The sequence below is a fragment of the Chlamydotis macqueenii genome, chromosome Z (genome assembly GCF_036417535.1).
Source record: "Chlamydotis macqueenii isolate bChlMac1 chromosome Z, bChlMac1.mat, whole genome shotgun sequence".
In the NCBI taxonomy this organism is placed as follows: Eukaryota; Metazoa; Chordata; class Aves; order Otidiformes; family Otididae; genus Chlamydotis; species Chlamydotis macqueenii.
In genome coordinates this window covers 34,525,565-34,546,738 of record NC_141593.1, presented here as the reverse complement: position 1 = coordinate 34,546,738, position 21,174 = coordinate 34,525,565, and the positions used below count along the sequence as shown (strand labels likewise).

Here is a 21,174-nt window from a genome sequence, read left to right as displayed (position 1 = left end):
TGGACAGTGGGACTGAGTGCACCCTCAGCAAGTTCACCAACGACACTGAGCTGCGTGGTGGAGTCAACATTCTGGAGGCAAGGGCTGCCATCCACAGGGACCTTGACAAACCTCATCGTTTGCCTGGGATGGCTCAGGCAAACCTCATGAAGTTCAACAAGGCCAAGTGCAAGGTCCTGCACATGGGTTGGGGCAATCCCAGGCAGAAATACAGGCTGGGCAGAGAATGGATCAAGAGCAGCCCAGAGGAGAAAGACTTAGGAGTGCTGGTGGATGACAAGCTCAACATGAGCTGACAATGCACACTCACAGCCCAGAAAGCCAACCTCATCCTGGGCTTCATCAAAAGAAGTGTGGCCAGCAGGTTGAGGGAGGTGATCCTGCCCCTCTATTCCGCTCTCATGAGACCCTACCTGAAATACTGCATCCAGTTCTGGAGCCTCCAACATAAAAAGGATGTGGACCTATTGGAGGGAGTCCAGAGAAGGGCCATGAAGATGATCAGAGGGTTGGAGCACCTCTCCTGTGAGAATAGGCTGAGAGAGTTGGGGCTGTTCAGCCTGTAGAAGAGAAGGCTCTGGGAAGACTTTATAGTGGCCTTCCAGTACCTAAAGGGGGCTTTTAAGAAAGACAGGCAGGTGAAACTCTTTAGCAGGGCCTGTTGTGATAGGACAAGGAGTAATGGTTTTAAAATAGAGGGAAGTAGATTCAGATCAGACATCAGGAAAAAAATTTTCACTATGAGAGTGGTGAAACAGCGGAACAGGTTGCCCAGAGAGGTGGTGGATGCCCCATCCCTGGAAACATTCATGGTCAGGTTGGATGAGGTTCTGAGCAACCTGATCTAGCTGGAGATGTCCCCGCTCCTTGTAGGAGGCCTTGGACTAGATGACCTTTAGGAGTCCCTTTCAACCCAAGCTATTTTATGATTCTATGATTTAAAATTTCTAACTCAGGCAGCTGTAAACGCATTTGGGGCTTGGAGGAAGGAGCAGTTGACAGATAAGACAGTAGTATTCACTAGTGCCTTAAAATGTGGAATTTGGTAAGGAAAAAAAGGTTAAAATCTACTAAAAGTCTATTAGCCTTTATTCCTTGCCTGTAATGAAGACAATAACATTTATTATAAGGATTCTGAGGACCAAAGGGTTTTATTGTACACAGGCATGGACAAGAATATGATCTCTGACCATGTACACATACATCTTCAATCCCAACACATCCCCAGTAACACAGTCTATGACAGAGAGCCTAAAGTCTATATGGATATGGATCCAAATGGAAACAATTTTACTTTCATACACAATAAAAAAACCCTCCAGGCCAAATATGCAAAAGATACTCAACAGGCCTAGACCGACCTTAAAGGAGATTAAGCAGAACTCTGACACTTCTTGCAGAAGTTCTTCCTTTATAAGAGCGCAACACTTTAATAATGAAAGTTATATTACATTTTACTATTATTTTTATTGCATTATAATGGGAAGGGAAGAAATCAAGTTACCAAAGTTGCATTCTTCTCCAAGTTCTCGGCCAAATTTCAGCATCGCATCTGCCAGCAAAGCTTCAGCCTGAGGGTAACCTGGTCCCTTTTCCTGGCCCCGAATTTTTGACATAGTGTTGATCATGCTGAGTTTAGCTCTGGAAGCTAAAGCAGGCAAGTGACAGAGATCACAAATGTGCAACAGTTTGACTACACAGACAGGAATGCATTCTTTAAATTTATCTCAGCTACCTACGGTGTATTTGAAGGACATTATCTATGTTTAGGATTAAGTCTTGGTTTTAATCAATTATTTTTGGAGCAAAGGAGTGAAATGTTTTTGGTGACTTTTTTCTTCTGCTGGTAGGCCAGACAGGAGGCTCTGTCCTGACCTTTAAGATAAAGTTTCCCTTGAAATGACTTGGACAGAAGAAAGCCCAAGTACACTCTCAGGTTAGCATGTCTGACACACATCACAACACAGGTAGAAAAATCTTTAAGCTATCCTCAATTTCTTAATCGTAAAATCCTCAGATGGACAGCAGATTGAGCCAGCCTTCTTCTTAAGGAAAACTCCAGACTAGGTACACTCAAGATTAAACTGTGTTGCCCCACATTTTTTAAATGTTTGAAAGTTTTTCTGTTGTAGAACATTAAACAAAACCTATGTCTCCAAATATGATGTCTAGCAACCCTGGAAACACTTTTTGCTTTTTATGGGGTTTTGAGGACACTCCTACATCAATATGTTTTTCAACTCTACTTTAGCTTGTATTTTCTTTCAGACACACAATTCCACATCAAAAGAAAGTACACAATTATAATAATTGATGAAAATAAAGACAGCAAACATAAAAGACCTAATTTGTATGATGATGTGCTTTAGTGAATTTTTGCAACTCCAGAATGTGAATGGCTTGCAAAGTGAATTAATTAATGCCTCTTGACTTCAAATTTGGCCAGATAAATCCTATTGCCAGCACAGCTTACTCAGTGGGTATTTCTACATACATTATTGTGTGTGCTACAGGAGGGCAGCTATGAATGTCTCCACCTTCCTTCTTGCAAAGGATTGACTTTGTTAGTTGCTCTTGTAAGTTAGCATTTCTGTTTATAAAACATTAGTAGCTCACACAGATGTGTGATTTCATAGCTCAAAACTCAACCTTGCACACATTTCTGCAACAAAACAAAACATTAGCAGATTGGAATCAATGACTGTTTTGCTCTTAATTTATTCCTGAAAGTGCATATCAAGAGATGGTTCTTGCTGCTGAATACATTTCACTTTGTGGCATACAAATGCATGCACAGACAGAGACAGACACAGGAAAATCAAGGAAGTGTCATAGTACTTATTTTGCCTGAGAAGCAGCTATGAAAGGATAACGTATTTTTAATATATAGTAATTATGTTTTTGTACGCTTTCTCACTACCCTTGAGTGCTACCAGATCGTGCTTTTCAGCGTATGAATTTCTGGATGCCTTCTGTTTCTACCCACTACAAAACTACAGTCTGCAGACTGGCTGACTGTTCAGTATAAGAAACCGCATGCTAATGAAGTGTCTGGCCTTTACAAATGGCATCAAATGGGAAAATACAGAAGCACAAAAGAAACTAAGGCCCAAACAAAATCAGTCAGAGGAATGGAAGCAGCAAGCTGAATTAAAACAGGAACAAATGGGAGTATTTTCAGAAATAAAAGAAAAAAAAAAAGTAAGAGGGACTACAAAAAAGTAAAGTGGCTATATTGTGGACAGGCAGGTGAGAGTACAAAGCAAAAGGTACAGGAAAGAATGAAAAACATGAAAGGACAATAAAGGAAGGACAAGAAATAAAACATAAAGCGAAGAAAGGTAAGTATGAAAAATTCATGCTTCAGTGATTCATCTAATAATTTAATATTTATTACATTAGAATCCTGATCTAGTAGGAAATCTTAGAATACATCCACTGGTAGTCTTATTCCACTTTTCTTACTTTAAGGTTGACTCCAGTAACTTCCATTGGAGAAGAGGTAAATTTGTGCTTAGATAATCTCAAAATCCCATCATGAGCCCTTTAATTTTAATTGTTTTACTGTGCTAGTGGCACGCGCTTCCTTCTCTAAGTTATGTTTCAACCTGAGGACAGGCAGAGATGCACAGAACACTACACAGAAGCAACTTAAATGGTTGATTCTTTTCCCAATTACACTCCCTCTCCCTTACATTGACTTTCATGGTGTCACTAATGATTCACTTTAAGATTAGGTGTTAAGAGAGCCATGGTGAATCATAAGAATACCGCCAAAAGAGTTTGCAAGAAACTTCAGCATTGGGCTCAAGTGCTCATTCTTTGTACTCTGAATCTTGTTAATTCTGCACCTCTTTTTCTTGAAATTATGCTTATGTACCTCTGCATGGAAAGTCTCTGAGGCTCCCTCATGTTCAATTTTAGTTATTTTAAGCTGTCCTTCAAGTTTTTTTTTTTTTTGTAATTGGGAAGTCTACAAAGCTATCTTTTTCATTCGCACTAACTTCAGCCCAACACCTCTTCCAATAAATTCACCTTTGTCTTTAATATCCTCTTCCCTTCCCTGCCCTTGCCTTCCCTTGCCTGCCCTTCCCTTCCCTTCCCTTCCATTCCCTTCCCTGCCCTTCCCCTTCCCTTTCGCTCTTCATTCTTCCTTTCAGCATTAGTTAATTAACTGTTTTGTGAAGTTAAGACAATGCTAGATACTTCATTTATTGATCCTTCAAAACACGATGAAGCCAACTGATCTCCAGCACTGCAGTACTATGTTATCCAAGCATACTTACGTTCTCAGGGCACATCTTACTTATCAAGGACTGAGTGCTACATCCCAAACCTTCGTCTCCTTACCAACCCAGGTAAATTTTTAATGAAAATCTTCTGTTAAATATTGCTGTTAAAGAATTGTTTTTGATTAAATTTCCCCCCACTTCCCAATGTAATGTTTCTAATTTTTTATGAAAATGAAAAAGCAAAAAGGAAATACTGAAAATCAGCATTTTTGGTGCCCTAGGTAAACAGTAATATAGTTGTAGGGAGAATTTTAAGGAGGAAATTTTTTATTTTATTGAAAAAAGAAGCAATTTTCCATGCAATTCTTCTCACTATAGGAAGCCCTTTTGCAATTGGCATAAAACCATCTAGGATCAGGTGACAACTGAAAAGTCAGTCCTCCTTTCCTGTTACTCAGTCTGCTACCATTGCCTAGCTGTGGAATGAATAACATGATCTCATTTGATAGGCAAGAAAGTAAATCTTCCTCCTGCCTATTACAATTTTAATTTTCTGATTCTACTTGCACACGCCACAAGCAGATGAAGGGATGTGTAGCTAGTGCGTGGAAACTGCTCTTTCCTGCAGCACCGCAAACTTAACATCAGCCTGAAGTGCCTGAAATCACACCCTTAGCTACTTCCAGAAATCTTCCTCTCTACTATTGCTGTGAGCCTCTTTCATGATTCACAGCAATCATAATCACTCAGGAAGGCAGCCACAGAAGCACTAAACAGCCAAAGCTTATTACTCAGTCTATACGATGTTGCACAACAGCAGCCTGACAGTAGTTAACAATTTTATCACTAGCCCCATAATGTTTGTCAATTCTATTGCTTTTCCTGCAGAGTGCTTGTTGACAATGAGCAATGAGGCTGTGGACTCAAGTCATAAACAGTATTTCATCTGTTGACATAGAAACCGTTTTAGCCATCATTATTTTCTCTCAGGCAGTTCTTGAACTTGTAAATATTATTCCTCCTTTTTTCAATCTACTGGCAGCATCTTCAAATTATCCTCCTTTCCTCTGTGGTCTAACATAAAAACATCACCAATTAAGCTATACTAGCCACAGCCCTTCATCATACCACACCATTCGAATTCCACACTGGTTCGAATTTGTTTCCAGCTATTAGGGAACAAATTCCTCACAGTGAATGAGTGAATTTGGTCTGTACTTCCATGAAACTCTAAGCTTCTTATGGTAGGCAGAGGGCTTCATTTTACCTTCACACTAATTTTGCACAAGCATAACTCCGTTGACCCCATCGGTGAAACTAACATTGACTTATGCTAGTATCAAAACTCTTATGTTCCTAGATTACTATGGAAATCTTCAAGTTCTTTAATTTAATTCTTGATTATAACAGCTCCAGATCACCCCTCCTTGTGAAGATTCCTTGGCAATAGGCTCTCCATCAGCCCAATCACAAAACCTTTCTTTCATCTCCCCATGGAAACCAATCACTTATTTCTGTTTTGAAGGTTCAATTTAGTAATCTCTGATTACATCAATTTATCTGCCCTTTTCTCCAGTTCAGCATCAACAGCTCTTTGGCACTCTCCCTTTCGTAGTAATGAGGATGGGAAATTGCTGCGGGAGCAGGTGAAAGGTGGTGTTACATCTCTTCTTGTGTTCTGGAGGAAGTTGCTTCAGAACTTTGTCTTTCTTCCCATGGTCTGCAAGGACAGCCTGGTCCTCTTCCCTCACACAGAGTGACTGACTGGGACTGTAGAATAAAGAGATGTCTCATGCAGACACTCTTGCCATGCCTGATCCTGATCCACACCTGTGGGGTGTTTGCCTGGCTTCAGCTGGTTCTCATCCTCAGGCAGCTGCTTGATGGCCAGGGCTGCTGCTGCCCCAGTGCCCTCTGACTACCCTGCTCCTGGCTGGAGCAGTGGTCCGCCCCTGGGGGAGTCCACAGCCATCTCCAGCTCCCTGGGAGCCCTCCATGCTCACTGTGCAGACATTCAGATGCCTCTAAGTAAATACACCTGGTTTCCAGGCATATGCTGCCCCTTCATCTAAAGCAAGAACACACAAATAGAAAACAAAGCCTCCAAAGCCAGTCTCCATTCCCCCTGACAGCCTAATACAGAAGCCTGTACTCATCTCTGTCTTTTACTTCACAGTAACCTCCCCAATTTTGTGTTAATCTTAACTGCACTAGAGAGGATGAGATTTATCAGACTATATATTAGAGAAAGAGTATTTTCTAAAAGTGCTGCAAGTACTATGAGACTGTGAAATTACATTACCTGGATTGGGCTGAAGATACTCTATCGTCTTTGCCATTATTTCCATAACAGCCCTGCTGGTAACATCCACTTTCTAAAGGACAGAGTTACACAAATACAAAAAAAAAAAGATGTTAGACAAAAGGAAGATTTTTTTTTCTCTTCTTTTTATTCTCATAAATTCTTTTAACTCTTCTTATAATTTTATTTTCACGTCCCTGAGAACAGCCTTGGTACCAGAATGGTGACAATACCCAGAAAACTACCAAAGCATGAGTCCACTGTTCCAGTTTATAGCATATCCATCTCAAATGAGGACATTAGTACAGAGTACCTCAGGATGTGTTCGGAAATTGATACAACTCATTGTATTATGCTGATAACTTGTATCACCCTGGGAAGTGTCCACAATAGGGAAAAGTTTTTGACAGAATGGTATTCTGGTTTTATTTAGTGAGGGGGGCTACAGTGGCAGCTTCTGTAAGAAGTTGCTACAAGTAATTTCCCCTTTGTCCAGTGGACTCGGCTGGGCCTAGGGTGGACCCACTTCTGGCCAAGGCTGAGCCAATTGGTAACAGAATGTTCCCTGATAACGCCTCTGTGATAATATATTTAAGAAGGAGAAAAACAGAATAAAAACAAAAGAAAAAGAAGATGTGAGGATGCTGAGCCGGGACAGAGAGGGGATGCGTGAGCCTTGTGGGCCTTGCAGGCCTCACCCTCTGGCCTCCCGCCAGGCAGCCGACTGGGCCTGACTCGGCCCAGCCCGGCTGCAAGAAGTGGAGAGGAGATGAGATGTGAAGAGAACCTGAGAGGTGTCTGCCTGCCTGTTGTGAAGAATTTCTGGTGAGAGGAACGGCTGCAGACGCCAAGGTCAGTGAAGAAGGAGGGGGAGGAGTAATGCTGCTCCAGGCAGAGATTCCCCTGCAGCCCGTGGTGCAGCCCATGGTGAGGCCGGCTGTGCCCCTGCAGCCCACGGAGGCCCACGGAGGAGCAGAGATCCACCTGCAGCCCAGGGAGGACCCCACTGGACCCCTGCTGGAGCAGGCAGATGCCTGAAGGAGGCTGTGGCCCGTGGAGGGCCTGTGCTGGGGCAGTTGTTCTGGAGGGACTGCACCCCGTAGAAGAGATGACCCACGCTGGAACAATTCATGAAGGGCTGCAGCCCGTGGGAGGGACCCCATGGTGCAGCAGGGGAGGAATGTGAGGAGTTCTTCCCCTGAGGAGCAAGAAGCGGCGTAAAGCAACAAGCGATGATCTGACCATAACCCCCATTCCCTCTTCCCCGCTGTGCCACTCGGGGTGGGGAAGGAGGTAGAGATAATGTTAAGGCCAGGAAGAGGGAGGGGTGGGGGGAAGTTATCTTGTTCTCTGTCTCATTATCCTGCTTTGGTTTTAATAATAAACCAATAGTTTTCCTCAAGTCAAGTCTATTTTGCCCGTAACGGTAACTTTAAAGATCTCTCCCTGTCCTTATCTCAAACCTCGAGCCTTTTTTTCTTATATTATCTCTCCCTGTTCCCTGTGAGGGTGGGGGAGGTGAGAGAGAGACTGCATGGTTTGGTCCCGAGTGGGGCTAAACTATGGCAAATGGTCATTGAAAACTATTTGAAGAATTAGCTGTCTTTAATCCTCCTCTAATAACTGGAAAAATGAGGGGAAAGTGGATGTCAATCAAACTTACCACCAATGATAAAATGGGCTGTCTCTCTCTTCCAGAGTGAGGTCCGGTAAAAGTGGGCTAAGGAAAACCAGGTATCCCTCGGTTTCCAGTTTGAAGAAACCTATCAGTATGAAGGCACTGACCATTTATTTCCCCTGGCTGACTCCATGAAGAATTACTTTCTATCCAAGAATTTAAAATACTTTGAACTGAATAGTATTACTTTCTTCTACTGTAAGAGTAATTCTTGCTTTCTGAAGAAGTACTCCGCATAAGCTTCCTAAGCTGCAGGTAGCAAAATATGCAACTACTCTCTCTCTCAGAATCAGGGCTCAAAGTAAAAAATGCTGTTTTGAGAGATTTGGGGATTCCTGTAACCTGTCCTGCACTCTGCATTTATGAAGATACATTGCATTTCTCTGCAGGGTGGCGTCCCACAGAGTGAACTCCTTTACCATAATGGCAAGTTCCTATTTTAAAAAAAGAACACCTGAGATAGGTTGGTTGCAGCATGCTGTGACTGACCCCTTTCCAGTTTCCTGTTGCCACTGCCATCTGCCAGGTCTTGCTCTGTGCTCTACACAAAGAAGCAGAAAAGGTTTGCCAGCCCTGGGTGAATAAGTAGCTGAACTGCCTGGTAGGGTGCCCAGAAAGGGCTAGAAAGCTGCAGAGGATAGTGGCGGCGAGGGCATAGAAGGCAGAGGACAGGCAGAAGGAGCATGGCCGCTGCCAGTAGAAAACTTGGCAAGGGACATCAGGCCAGGCAGGGAGCGTGGAGGCAACTGATGATCTTACTCCATTCTCTTCATGATGATCAGTCCTCTTATTTTCTGGGCTGCCAATCCATGCCGCCCACAAGCACTACATGGGACTCACCCTGGCTGTTGCAGCATCCTATTTTCCATTCCAAACCTTGCATCAGTTTTCTGAATCTTTCTTAACACTCTCCAGTTTTGCCAGCAGTGCCTATACTTGTGGCATATTCAAAGGGAAGCTGGGCAGGAAGGGGAGAAATGAGCTCTGCAGTACTTCAACTGTAAGAAGTACAAAGGATATGCCCTTATCCTTTATTTTCCATCCAAGGTTTCTGCCCCATCTCAGTATACAAATGTACAGATAAATAGCTGCTGTTTCTCCAGATCAGCATTATATATCAGATACGTACCCTACAAATCACCTAGCAGTAGATTCTGTTACAAGATCTGATAGGACCTTTCAAAGTCGAAGCCAGAAAAAACCTGCCCCTACTCATCCTTTCTGAGAAGCTGTGGCTTCTTTTTTTTCCCCTCCACAGAAACACTGCCAGACTCACCAAGCAGTCTATTGAGTGGTTAGCCCCATCTACCCAAGGCACTTTGCCAGTGGTGGTTGCCCAACAGAATCTCTGAATCTAGGAATAAATATCCCAGTGCCACTGTCAGCCCCCTTTGGCAGACAGCTCTTGCTCCTCTTGACTGACGCTCAAGGAGCTGAGACTTACAGGCACCCTTTGCCATTGAAATGAGCCTCTTGTAGACGGACTCTGTGTTTTCAGAGATCCTGTACAATAGTTTAACTGAAACTAATTTGTAGCTGACATCAGCCTCCATCTCTGAATGAAATACTGGCATTATAAAGAGTGCCATATATTATGTATGCCTTGCTTAGAAAACAAAAAGAAATAAGAAACAGAAAGCTCGGTTTTGCTGAATAAGAAGTCTTTCAAAATTGTTCGAGTGGTTCAGGGACAAAAGCTTTGAAATTCCTGCCCTAGAAAGGAAAAATCAATGGTAATAACGAATAAATGCTTCTGCATTTAGACTTACCCTTTCCATTTCTTTGAAGTCATCATCTAGCTTGGTTCCTTCTGCACCTCCTACTTTTTCACTCACTTTCTGCAATTAAAAAAAGAACAACGAACAGATTCAGCAATAAATGAAAAAAATAGCTACTCTGTTTTCCTGTGGAAATGTGCTTTTTTCTGTAAGTTGGTACAACATTCAGGCACACTGTTCTTTCTGAAAAACTGATTTCAAACACACTTGAAGTTGAAAAATCAGAAAATAATATGTTACTGCTTAAGTCTCACAGACTCAATCTTCCGCTTCTGTCAGAAGTACATATTATCATGTCTTTAAAAGATCACACCTCTATTTCTCTGTTGAATGAAAGTCTGTATCTTGGAACTTATCACGCAATAATCAATAATGACAGAACTCTATTCAGCAGACAGAAATATCCATGGTCGTGTGTGCTGATGAAGAAGGAGATGGCTTGATAGAATGAACTGGGAAGGAATCAAGGCACTAAAAAATTTCTTATCAGAGCTGAAAACTGGCCCCAGCTGCTTTGTCCAATGCAACACTAAGAATAATAATCACGCCTAAGCACAGAGCAAGAAGAAGTTCCCAAGGCCTGACTCTAGAAATCCAGAAGGCAACAGGCACCCACACCTGGGAACTCTCAGAAACATACTGACTAAAGCACAACCAGACCTTCACCCTTAAAAATAAAGTTTAAAATAAACATGATAGGTAGAAACAAAAAAAACCTAAATTCACACCATGCAAAAGCTAGAGGTTCACATGAATTATCTATAAAATATCAAGTTGACAGATCTATTAGAAAGAATGAAAGGGAATTTTGGTGTCGTGTCTTTAGTAAATTCAGGGTTTTTTTATGAAATACTCAGTTTGAAAAGAAACTGGAAATTTTTTTTGCTACCATTTCCTTTCCCTGATTCAGTGGAACATAGTGAACTGAGTTTCCCTCTACTGTCAGTAAAAATGACAGTAACAGATTTGAGCAGTAACTGCTGTGCAGCACCATTCAAAATGGATTTTAGCAATTGCATTGTCAGTCACAAAGTGTTTTAGTGGTGTAACTCCATGACTAAGGCAGGTGCATATGATCCAGTGAACGTACTAATCTTTCAATGGGCTGGTATTTGTCGTAAGAAATTAATCAGACATATGACTCTCTGTTTTCTCTCTATTTTTAGCTCTTCGTGCTGAACGCCATTTAATTTTACAAACTTTCCTAGATGCCTCCGAATCATATTCAGATGGTTTTAACTAAGTGGATCTACTGCTTTCAGTGAAGTGACTCCTGCAATAAAGAAGGAGAAATGAAAGAAAAAATTGCACGTTTTTGCTCTTGGTTCCAACCACTGTGTTAGCTCTTCTGAAGCTTTCTTTCAGTACAGAGAGGAGGAAGACCCACAGTCAATCACTCACGCGACATTAATAAAATACAGAGATTTGATTAATTTCAAATTCACTCCAGTTCATTCCAACAAAGCTGCAAGTGCAGCATGGCCAAGCGCTTACTAATGTAGGCTATAATTACCTGTGCAATAGGAAACAGCTATCGGTTCTGTCTGTTTTCTTGTCAGCTTTTTGCAAATTAGTACCCAAAACAGTGCATTAATGAGACACCAATATTATGAAACATGTGGAAAAAGCAAAGAACTTTACTTATCCTTTCTTTCCTATACACAAGAGATGTGCAAATCCATGCAGACGCTCTCATCATTAATCTGAATGCAGATGAGTTTGTGTAGTCTATATTACTGAACTTGTGCCTTACAGAGATTAGTGAAGTGCCACAAAAAATCACAGATTTCAAATTCTGTGCTGGGGACAAGAGATAGATTCAGTGTCCAGAAAGGTGCTATTCATTTGCAGTCTCTGCAAAAAATTGTAAGAAAGGAAGCATAAAAGATGAGAAGTTTTCTTCATCAATCCATGAATTAATTTTCTGCAAATGGACCTCCTATTACAGATTACATGGCAAAATCTGCATGGGAGCTTTCTACCACAAAAATTTCAGGTCCCTGAAAAAAACAGTATGCAAATATACTAGTACATAAATATTCAAGTCAGGTTTTGAATAACTGAAGTTCAACTCTTAGGATACAGAGTACTCAAAGGTAATTAACGTTCGAGTCCTTTTCAGCTCTAGCTTTACTTTTCATCACTTTGAGATATTTTCGTAGTTGATGAGGATTTGCAAAGACATGGTTTATAGTCCCCAGAGATGCCCTAAAGATCCCATCGCACACCTACAAACCATAGCAATTGCTCCTTCCCTCCACATTCATTGTGACTCCAGCTGAGGAACCTATGACTAGGCAGCTCTGCAGTCCGCTGGACTGGTCACTGCTGAGGCAAAAAGGCAGGTCATCCCTCTCCTCTAAACATGCCTTCCATTTTTGGTCACTTTGTCAATATTAGCCTCACATCATGAGTCACCCGTGCAAGGTGACTAACAAAACTATGTACCAAGCGTAAAATTTGTTTCTAAAGCTCTGAGTCAAACACTGTTACAAACAACAGAGGTGAGCCAAAGGAGAGAGATGAGCTGTGAAGCCTTCAGCCCTTCCGGAGCTGGGTGACTCTTCTTTCAGGGTAGTTACAGGCCCTCAAGTAAGTACATTCATCTCCATTATCCAAAAATCTGAATTGGAAAAGCACTGACAGACCAGAGAAAAAGTGCAGCTGAACCAAAATCCCACTTGACAATTTAAATACTGTTTTTTTCTTTTTTTCTTGAAGGCAACTGCCTCACAGCAGTCAGAGATGAGAACTCAAATTAAGGATTCAAATTTAAGGGAAAAAAAAAATTAAACCCTCTATATTTTTTGCCCCTTAAGGCAGAAGGGGGAAATCTACTCAGAGAGGATATTAAGCCCCCTTTGCAAGGCCATAATCTAAAGTGGTCGGGTGGGAGCAGTGGGCTTGAGAAAGGCAGCCTAAGCACTTGCAACAGAGCCCACATCTATGTCATCACTATATTAACAGAATTTAGATACATTCTTAATTTCATTTGTATCCATCCTCCAAATCAACTGTTAAAGCATTTCATTAAGGCTACTGCTCCACCATTCTCTAAGACTGTCAGATTTGATTACTGTAAGTCATGAAGCTATGCCAGCTTACATTGGCTGAGGATCTGCTCTCCTGCTGAAGGTTCAGAAGCAGTCACAAACATTGCCAGCTAATAGCTACAGCTAGCCAGAAAACAAAAGTCTCCTTTGCCATGTCATTTTAGTCGAGGTTTCAACATTTTGGTTCTTGCTTTAGAACAGAATGAAAATTAGGCCTTTTAAGTTACCTTTAAAAAAGGTCATACTACATCTCCTCCTGGTCCAGTCACATGGAAGAATCAAGACCTAATCTAATTCCACATCCAACATTATTTAGTCATGTTGTAATTGTGCCTTCTCTTTCTGATTTTGATTATCTATTCCATCTTGCCTCCAAAAAGCCTTTACAATAAAATTATCATTAAAATATCAATATACTTTCATGAAAAATAACAGATTCAACAGACAAACATTTTTCTGGGTTGGGGAAAGACACCATGAAAACATTTTTGTGCATCAAAAATACACAAACCTTTTCTACACCTAACAATGTGATGTTTTACAGTTGGGATCTCCATATTTTATATGACTGGAAACACATGCTATCTGCCTCAGAACAAGTTCCAATTTTATAACAATCCCATTTCCACTCAGGTAGAATATTAACATCTGCTAGTTAGAGTGGTTTTAATAGGGACAACAAAAGCAGCATGAATCCTACACTTAAGGGAAAAAATAAACCTTTTTTTTCCCCTGACATATAATTTTTTAAAGGCAGATTTTGGTAAATGATGACAGGATCTGAAATATAAGCCATAGGATAGGAGTATGACTTGGCAGATGGACTTAATGTGAAACAACAAAACTTATTAGGTCTTAGTTATGGAGCCATTTGTTTAATATTTCATATAGTTGTGCAATTAAACTTTTTTTTTCTGTTGCTGTGTCATGATGCAGCATGTTGTGCAGGACAAAAAAAGTGCTTGTGCAGTCACTACAAATATGCTGAAAATTCCAGTTGCCTTTTACAGAATACACTGATGAATACACTTGTACAGTATCCCATACAGCAGTCCTCTAATGACAACATGAATGTAATGCTCTCATCTCTCACTTCTCACAAGATATTAATGTAAATCAAACGTGCATTAGACAGCTATTCCATGAGAATTATGCTGGGTTGTACCTAGTGCCTTCCAAACAATTCACAATTCCAGCAACGGCTAGCAGAAAGCCTTGCACAGTGTGATATGCCACTGCCCAACCAACATCAGCATTAAACTACAATAGCAGTTACCTGAGTCTGCAGCTCTATTAATTTCATTAAATACTAGTCTGGCAGCATGTATAGAAGGCAGCTTTGCTTCCATATAGGGGGGAGAAACCCAGCTTTGAATAGATTACTACCACAATACACTGCCTTTGCCTGTGATGCAAACTGAACGACCTGTTTGCAAAGCAGTCACAGCACAGTAAGACTGAAAAAGTAACAGTCTTCTTCATGGCACGTGTTCATAGCTCCAAAGACAGAGGACAGCAACATTTTTACTCAAACTCTGATCTACTTCTTTACACTTTTTATCACTACCGCCATGCTAGACTGGCTTGCCCATTCAGATAGTTTGGACATCGTCCTTGCATGATGTTCACCACCCAGTTCAGTTTCCATGGTGTAACTTCTCTACCCCTAAAAGGAAGGATGCTGACACTGCAGGGGCATCAAATTGCCACACGGTGGACAGGATGGAAGGAATAAAAATTTCATTAACATGAGTGCTACATGAAACAGTAATGAATGCCACTTACAAATTCATGATGGAGAAAAATAATGCTCTCTGTACTTCGTGCTTGTTAAATGCAAGCACTTTGTTGATTTCTCATGCCTGATAGCCTCATATCACTTCCACAGGTTTCTACAGTTCTTCCATGCATTTTTTGCCATTTTACCTATCACTGTAAGTGTTCCTGTTCTGGAAGCACAGTGATAGAAGTATCTTTAAGTTTGTTAAATATTTTCAAACATGCTCTGAAGTGCTGCGATGCTTTGTTAGCTTTACAAACACAAGGAAGACAGAGCTGACTTCCAAAAGAAAGTAGTGAGAAATACATATTTTAATGGGAAGAAGTCTCTGTACACATGGTGACGGTCTGCCAACACTGCAGGCTTTTCAGAAGGAGAAAACATTTGAAAAAGAACATTTATAAAAAGCACAGTCTCTAATCAAGGGGTTTTTTTATTCTTTCTGTCACTTCACATGCTAGAGTAACACAAAATGGCCACTTGCAGGATAATTTCTCTGTCTGTTTGAACCTGCACAGTTTGGCATTTACGATATCAGAATTTGTTACCACCGAAAATATGTGACATCTGCAATTCAAGTTTATGGTCATGGCCTTAGTTCTCTGCAGATAATGAAGCATACTTCCTTGTGGCAAATCACACTCTCAGCAATAACAGTAAGCAAGAGTGGAGATTTTCTGGTGATTTCAGATAAATCAGAATAGGAACTAAAAGAAAAAACCCATCTCAAAAGCATACATAAATTAGCTGTATTTTTCCAATTGACATCAGAATACAAAAGAAAAGAAGGACTTTTTCCAGATTTGTCTGGAGGTAGGTTATCTTCAGAAATGTTAAGAGGCTGTAGAAAATACCAGTGTTGGTCGACAGCACCTTATCCTGTACTGGTAAGGAAATTAACAGCTGATTTCCACTGAAGTAGAGCGATCTTATAGAATCATAGAATGGTTAGAGTTGGAAGGGACCTTCAAAGGTCATCTAGTCCAACCCCCCTGCAAGGAACAGGGACATCCCCAACTAAATCAGGTTGCTCAGAGCCTCATCCAGCCTGGCCTTGAACGTTTCCAGGGATGGGGCCTCCACCACCTCTCTGGGCAACCTGTGCCAGTGTTCTACAACTCGCATTGTAAAAAATTTTTTCCTAATATCCAATCTAAATCTACCTCCTTCTATTTTAAAACCACTACCCCTCGTCCTATCACAACAGGCCCTGCTAAAGAGTTTGTCCCTGCTAAGAGTTTTCTTTTAGGCCCCCTTGAGGTACTGGAAGACCGCTATCAGGTCTCCCTGGAGCCTCCTCTTCTCCAGGCTGAACAGCCCCAACTCTCTCAGCCTGTCCTCACAGGAAAGGTGCTCCAGCCCTCTTATCATCTTTGAGGCCCTCCTCTGGACCTTCTTCAACTGGTCCATGTCCTTCTTATGTTGGGGGCTCCAGAACTGGACGCAGTACTCCAGATGGGGTCTCACCAGGGCAGAGTAGAGGGGGAGAATCACCTCCCTCGACTTGCTGGCCACGCTCCTCTTGATGCAGCCCAGGATGCGGTTGGCTTTCTGGGCCACAAGGGCGCATTGCCAGCTCATGTTGAGGTTCTCGTCCACCAGCACTCCCAAGAGTGCTCAAGCTTTTCCAGAATAGCCATCTAAATGAGGGAAGTCTTGATTCACAAGCCAAATGATCCAATTATCATTAGTCTTGGAAAGCTTTAAGCAATTCAACAGATGTGATAAATCTCACTACAAGCCAGAAGTGTCTGAGTAGCCTTATACTTACATTGCACTCATTTTTTTAGACAAACTGAGCAAAACTCACACTCTCATTAAACACAAAAGATTTCACAAGACAGGAAGCCTTATCATCCTTTCCCTTGCATTTAAAATTCTTTGAATTTTATTCTACTTTTCTTTTAACTTGTAAACACTTTGTGCAAAACAGGGACAGCCAATAGGACACGGCATGAGAATGCAGAACAAGCCACTTCAATAGTAAAATGAAAATAGGATCCAAACTTAAGATATATTTAAGATACAGTAATTCCTATTTACATTTCATTTGTAAATTTCTCATCTTCAGCAGGGATGGCTACAAGGGCCATCCCCAATGCCAGCTGGAGCTCATCAGCAGAAGATCCTTCCCTTATACAACTGAGGAGCACAGTGACTCCGCTGTTACCACAGAAGCTGTAAGAAGAAATCATGAAGACAGCAAGAAAGGCAAAAGGGAAAAACTGAGAGATACAAGAATCTCCAGCAAACTTAATTGTTTGTCTTCTGTTTACACTGAGACTTTGATCATGCCATTGAAGCTTTACTTTCTCCTTGGCAAAATGAAGAAATACACTTGCCTACCACATGGGAAAATTGTGAGCATTAATTTGCACCTGCTACTGCTTGCCAATAACAGCGTATCTGAAATAAATGTTCATGATGTAGCTAAGGTAAGCATCTGCCAGACAAGCCTGAGATTATCTTTTCCTTTTTACCTTCTGTCACTAAGCACATCTATTTAATCAGGAAATAATATACTTTATCCCCTGATAGCACTGAAATAACTTTCTCCATGCTAGAAATCTCTGTTCGCTGGCCTATTCCACCACACCAGCCACAGGCTGGCTAGGTTCATCCTCCCTTACAAGTTCCCTGGACTCTGCTGTTGGATGCAGAATGTTAGCAATGAAGTGCACTACTTGAGTATCAGGAAGTTAACTGAATTTTGGAAACTCAATGAGTGAAAGGAAGGCTAGGACTGGACTCTAAAAGGCTTGCCTTCATCTCTCACAAAGCATCTTCTAAATACCCTTTATATACATACAATAGCTTGGCCTTGCTAATCCTCAATGGCTGCTAGTAGTAGGGCCCACAACCCTCTTAAGACCTCCACTAACAGTCTGAAGGCAGGTCAGAAAGCCAGGAAAACTGGCTACAGATGTGACCCAGACAAGACACAGGAACTAACAATGGCCATTGTTAAAGCTTGTCAAATCATGAAGGAAATTCGTCACGGGACAGGATCTCCAGTAACACCAGTGACAGTCTGGAGCAAAAGCAAAATGTCTCAGTGGAACTGCTTCTTTCCAAGAAGGACAAAAAAAGAGGTCAGGATCCCAACGTCCAGCTCTGTTGCGGTGTAAGAAATGCTCAGTGTGTACCTGCCCCATGTTCTTACTCTCCTCATTTAGACTCAATCCCTACTTTGCCTTTTTTTTTTTTTTTTTCCATTTTCAGCTAAAACTGTCAAAGCAGAGGGTGTCCGGATCAATCCTTTCTTTGACCAACCTGATCTAGCACTTTGCTTTCTGCCTGGTTGCAAGGACCACACTGCAGAACTCCTGCAACTCCAGCACCACGGGGCAGTCATTCACATTCAGCACTAGTGCACGATACGAAAGCACGCCGCAGGCTTCTGCACTGACAGGAGTTACTGCAGAGCTTCTGCTGCAATGCCACTGCATCACGTTGGAGGCTGTCCGCCAGCAAGTGAAATAAAGCAGGGCGAGCGCAGGGGAAGAACTGCTGAGGTGTAGTAGTGCCCTGCGCTCAATCTCTGTACGGAAAGTTCCTGCATAGAGGCACCCACCATGACAGATGAGGTAGTGCTACCCTAGGGCAGCCAAAATTTTAAATCAATATTATGCACTTCAGTGACAGGGGTGTGCTGACAGCTGAGACACTGCAGTGCATCCACAATAACCAAGAGAATAAATTTCATACATTTAAACTTCTTACTGAAGTTTTGCAAGTTTACCAAACACACACTTTACGAGGCTGGTTCTCTGCAAAGTTTAAGTTCGGCCAGCAAGCTCATCGCAACCCCAGCACCTTCGCATTTTAGAGTGAGTGGCCTCAGTAGCTGGCAAAGAGAAGCTGGCAAAAGCTCAAAAGCTACCAGAGAGCTGAGGACAGTCAGAACACTGTGTGCTTTTTTAACACTCTCTGTCCCTAGCAGGCCACCAGTATGAGAAACAGAGAAGGAACTGGAATTAAAAGGTGGCTGTATTAGCTAGAAGGTGTGCCAATCTCTGTTTTGCAGTACAAAAAAGCAGCAGAGAATCTATTCCTATATGTTACCTATTTCCCCAATATAGTTCTACTTCAGATGCCAACAGTACCATGACCCAGTCCCTTAGTGGACCCGTGGGCAATAAAATGCTCTCAAGTTTTTTCCTCCTGTGCAAAGGGATCTACATTCAGAACCACAATCCTTACGAGTTCTCCACACAGCAGTAGTGGGAGCCCTGCCCTACACTGCGCTGCCACAGAGAAAGAGGACATCTGTGCTCTATTTCCCAGAGTGCCAAAAAATTTGCTATCTGCCTGAGTGTTTCTTCAATGTAAGTAGCTCCTGTAAGTTGCCAGCTCCTGACCTAGCATGCTCTGTTACCATAAATAAATGAAGTTTTTGTATTTTAGAAGGAGAACATAAACCACGAAATTACACATTCATTCAAACTTTCATACTTCTCTCATGTCTCCAAAGCAATTTTTATGAAGCTTCAAGGGGAAGATGCTTCCTCTGGGTACACAGAATTGCAGCTTTCAGTTTTGTTGCTGCACTTTCAGGCAGGTGAGCTGTGCATCTTAAAACCATATACAGAGGTGTATGACACAACACAGAGCAGAAGACTGGGAAAGAGAACACAGACCATGTATCCATCCAGCTAGCATCTTAATCTGGAGCCCAGGTACAGCATGCTTACAGATTATTATCCATCTTATCTCAGCTATATACATTAACACATGCTTGCTCTGTCCACGTTGCTTGTAAGTTCAGCAGAAACAATGATCTCTTCCTTCCCACTACCTCACTTGGCACGTGCATACCTCACCACATAGCAGACCCAGTCTGGGTACAGGTGACAGGTGGCTTAAACCATCCCATGGCTTCTTAAATCACGTCATCAGACTGCTCGAGCTCACCTACTCCATTTCAGCACAAACCTGTGTTTCCTGCAGCAGTAGTTTAAGCCATCAGCTGGGAGGCAGAGTTCACAGTCCTCACGAAGAAGCACATTTAGTCTTGGCTACTGATCCAGCTAACTTACCTGCACTAAACAGCAACTTTGAAAAACACTAGAGTATTTCACATGCAGGCATAGCAGGTGAAGAGTGTTAGGGCACAGTCTACACCTTGCGAAGATCTCCACGACACATGGAGTCCAAATATCTCATCAGCATTATGCAAGCACTGATGCAACAATGTATGTTGATCAGAAAAGCAGACTCTACTACACATGGCTTTGTTAGGCAAATCAGCTATTGATTTTTACAGACTATTAAAGCTTTGGGGGTGTTGTAATCTCTTTCTGTCAGTACAGGAATGAATTAAAGTTTAGCAGAAATAAATCGGACATACTCAGGCCAAAAACTAAAGGGCAAAATAACAGCAGGGTAAATTTACAGCAATGAAATACCATTTAAGGCATATTTTATAACTCTACATAATGTAGAGCAGTCTACGTGCCTGCTGCTGGGTGAAAGTCAGCCTAGTCCTTAACATCTGGAAATGCAACAGTGCTGGGAACACTCAGAAACTGCTAGAGGCCAAGAGAATGAAACATGGCTTAAATACGATTCATGGATTTAACAGCTGAACAAACTGCACTATTGTGAACTTGTCTCTTCTGCATCTGAAAGTGCTTTTGTTGGAATCTATCACTGAATTAATTGTCATCTGCCAAAGACAAGAAGTTAAAGGGAGTTTGTGCGGGGAACTATGTCTATAAGCTTTTGCTGGTACTGAGGTATGTTTTATTTCTGGTGTTCTTATTGCCACAATGTCTAAAAGGCTGCAGTCGGTACTGCACAGCAAAGTGCCAGTCTAAACTATTTGTATATTTTCTTATGCCATTTGCAGTGTTGCTGATTTATTAACTACATAGAGAGCAACCCAAAGCCATCCACCGCATTCAGTCTGATAGCAGCACATTTAGAAATTGCTGGGATCTGCTTTAAGCTTTAACTTTTTTTTTTACAGAAGCACAACATCAATGAAGTTGAATGCCCTTTCCTTAAACTCCTGTCCCGTGTCTCACGTTCACTGCGTAAGAGCAGTATGTGCCAAAGCACGAGCCTGTTATCAGGAGCAGAAGAGCACTTCAGTACAACAGCAATGCTCAGACAAGCTCCGGGTACTTCTTGGGTGATGCCCTTGATTGATCTCGAAACCTGGTCTGCCTTTTTCTGCTTCTGAGATGTATGCAAATGAAAAAGGAGAAGAGAATGAGGACTGGATGAGTTAGGACTGGATGAAACATACCCAGTTACAAGAAACAAATGACGGACAGCCCCCGCTTTAGCTTGACACCGTACTGCGTAGGAGAATGCTGCACCACGCGACGGCCTGGGGCAGATGCA

The 21,174-nt window shown here is 41.9% G+C and overlaps 1 protein-coding gene across 1 annotated transcript in view; it reads right to left on the bottom strand.

Moving 5' to 3' along the window:
* The window catches only part of SH3GL2 (SH3 domain containing GRB2 like 2, endophilin A1), a 102,356-nt gene that overhangs the window by 13,357 nt on the left and 67,825 nt on the right, over positions 1-21,174 (bottom strand). Inside the window, exons 2-4 of the mRNA XM_086770376.1 lie at positions 9,982-10,050; positions 6,535-6,607; positions 1,505-1,648 (exon numbers count right to left, since the gene is read on the bottom strand). Coding sequence (XP_086626502.1) covers positions 1,505-1,648; positions 6,535-6,607; positions 9,982-10,050 — 286 coding nt within the window. The remainder of the gene's footprint in view (positions 1-1,504; positions 1,649-6,534; positions 6,608-9,981; positions 10,051-21,174) is intronic.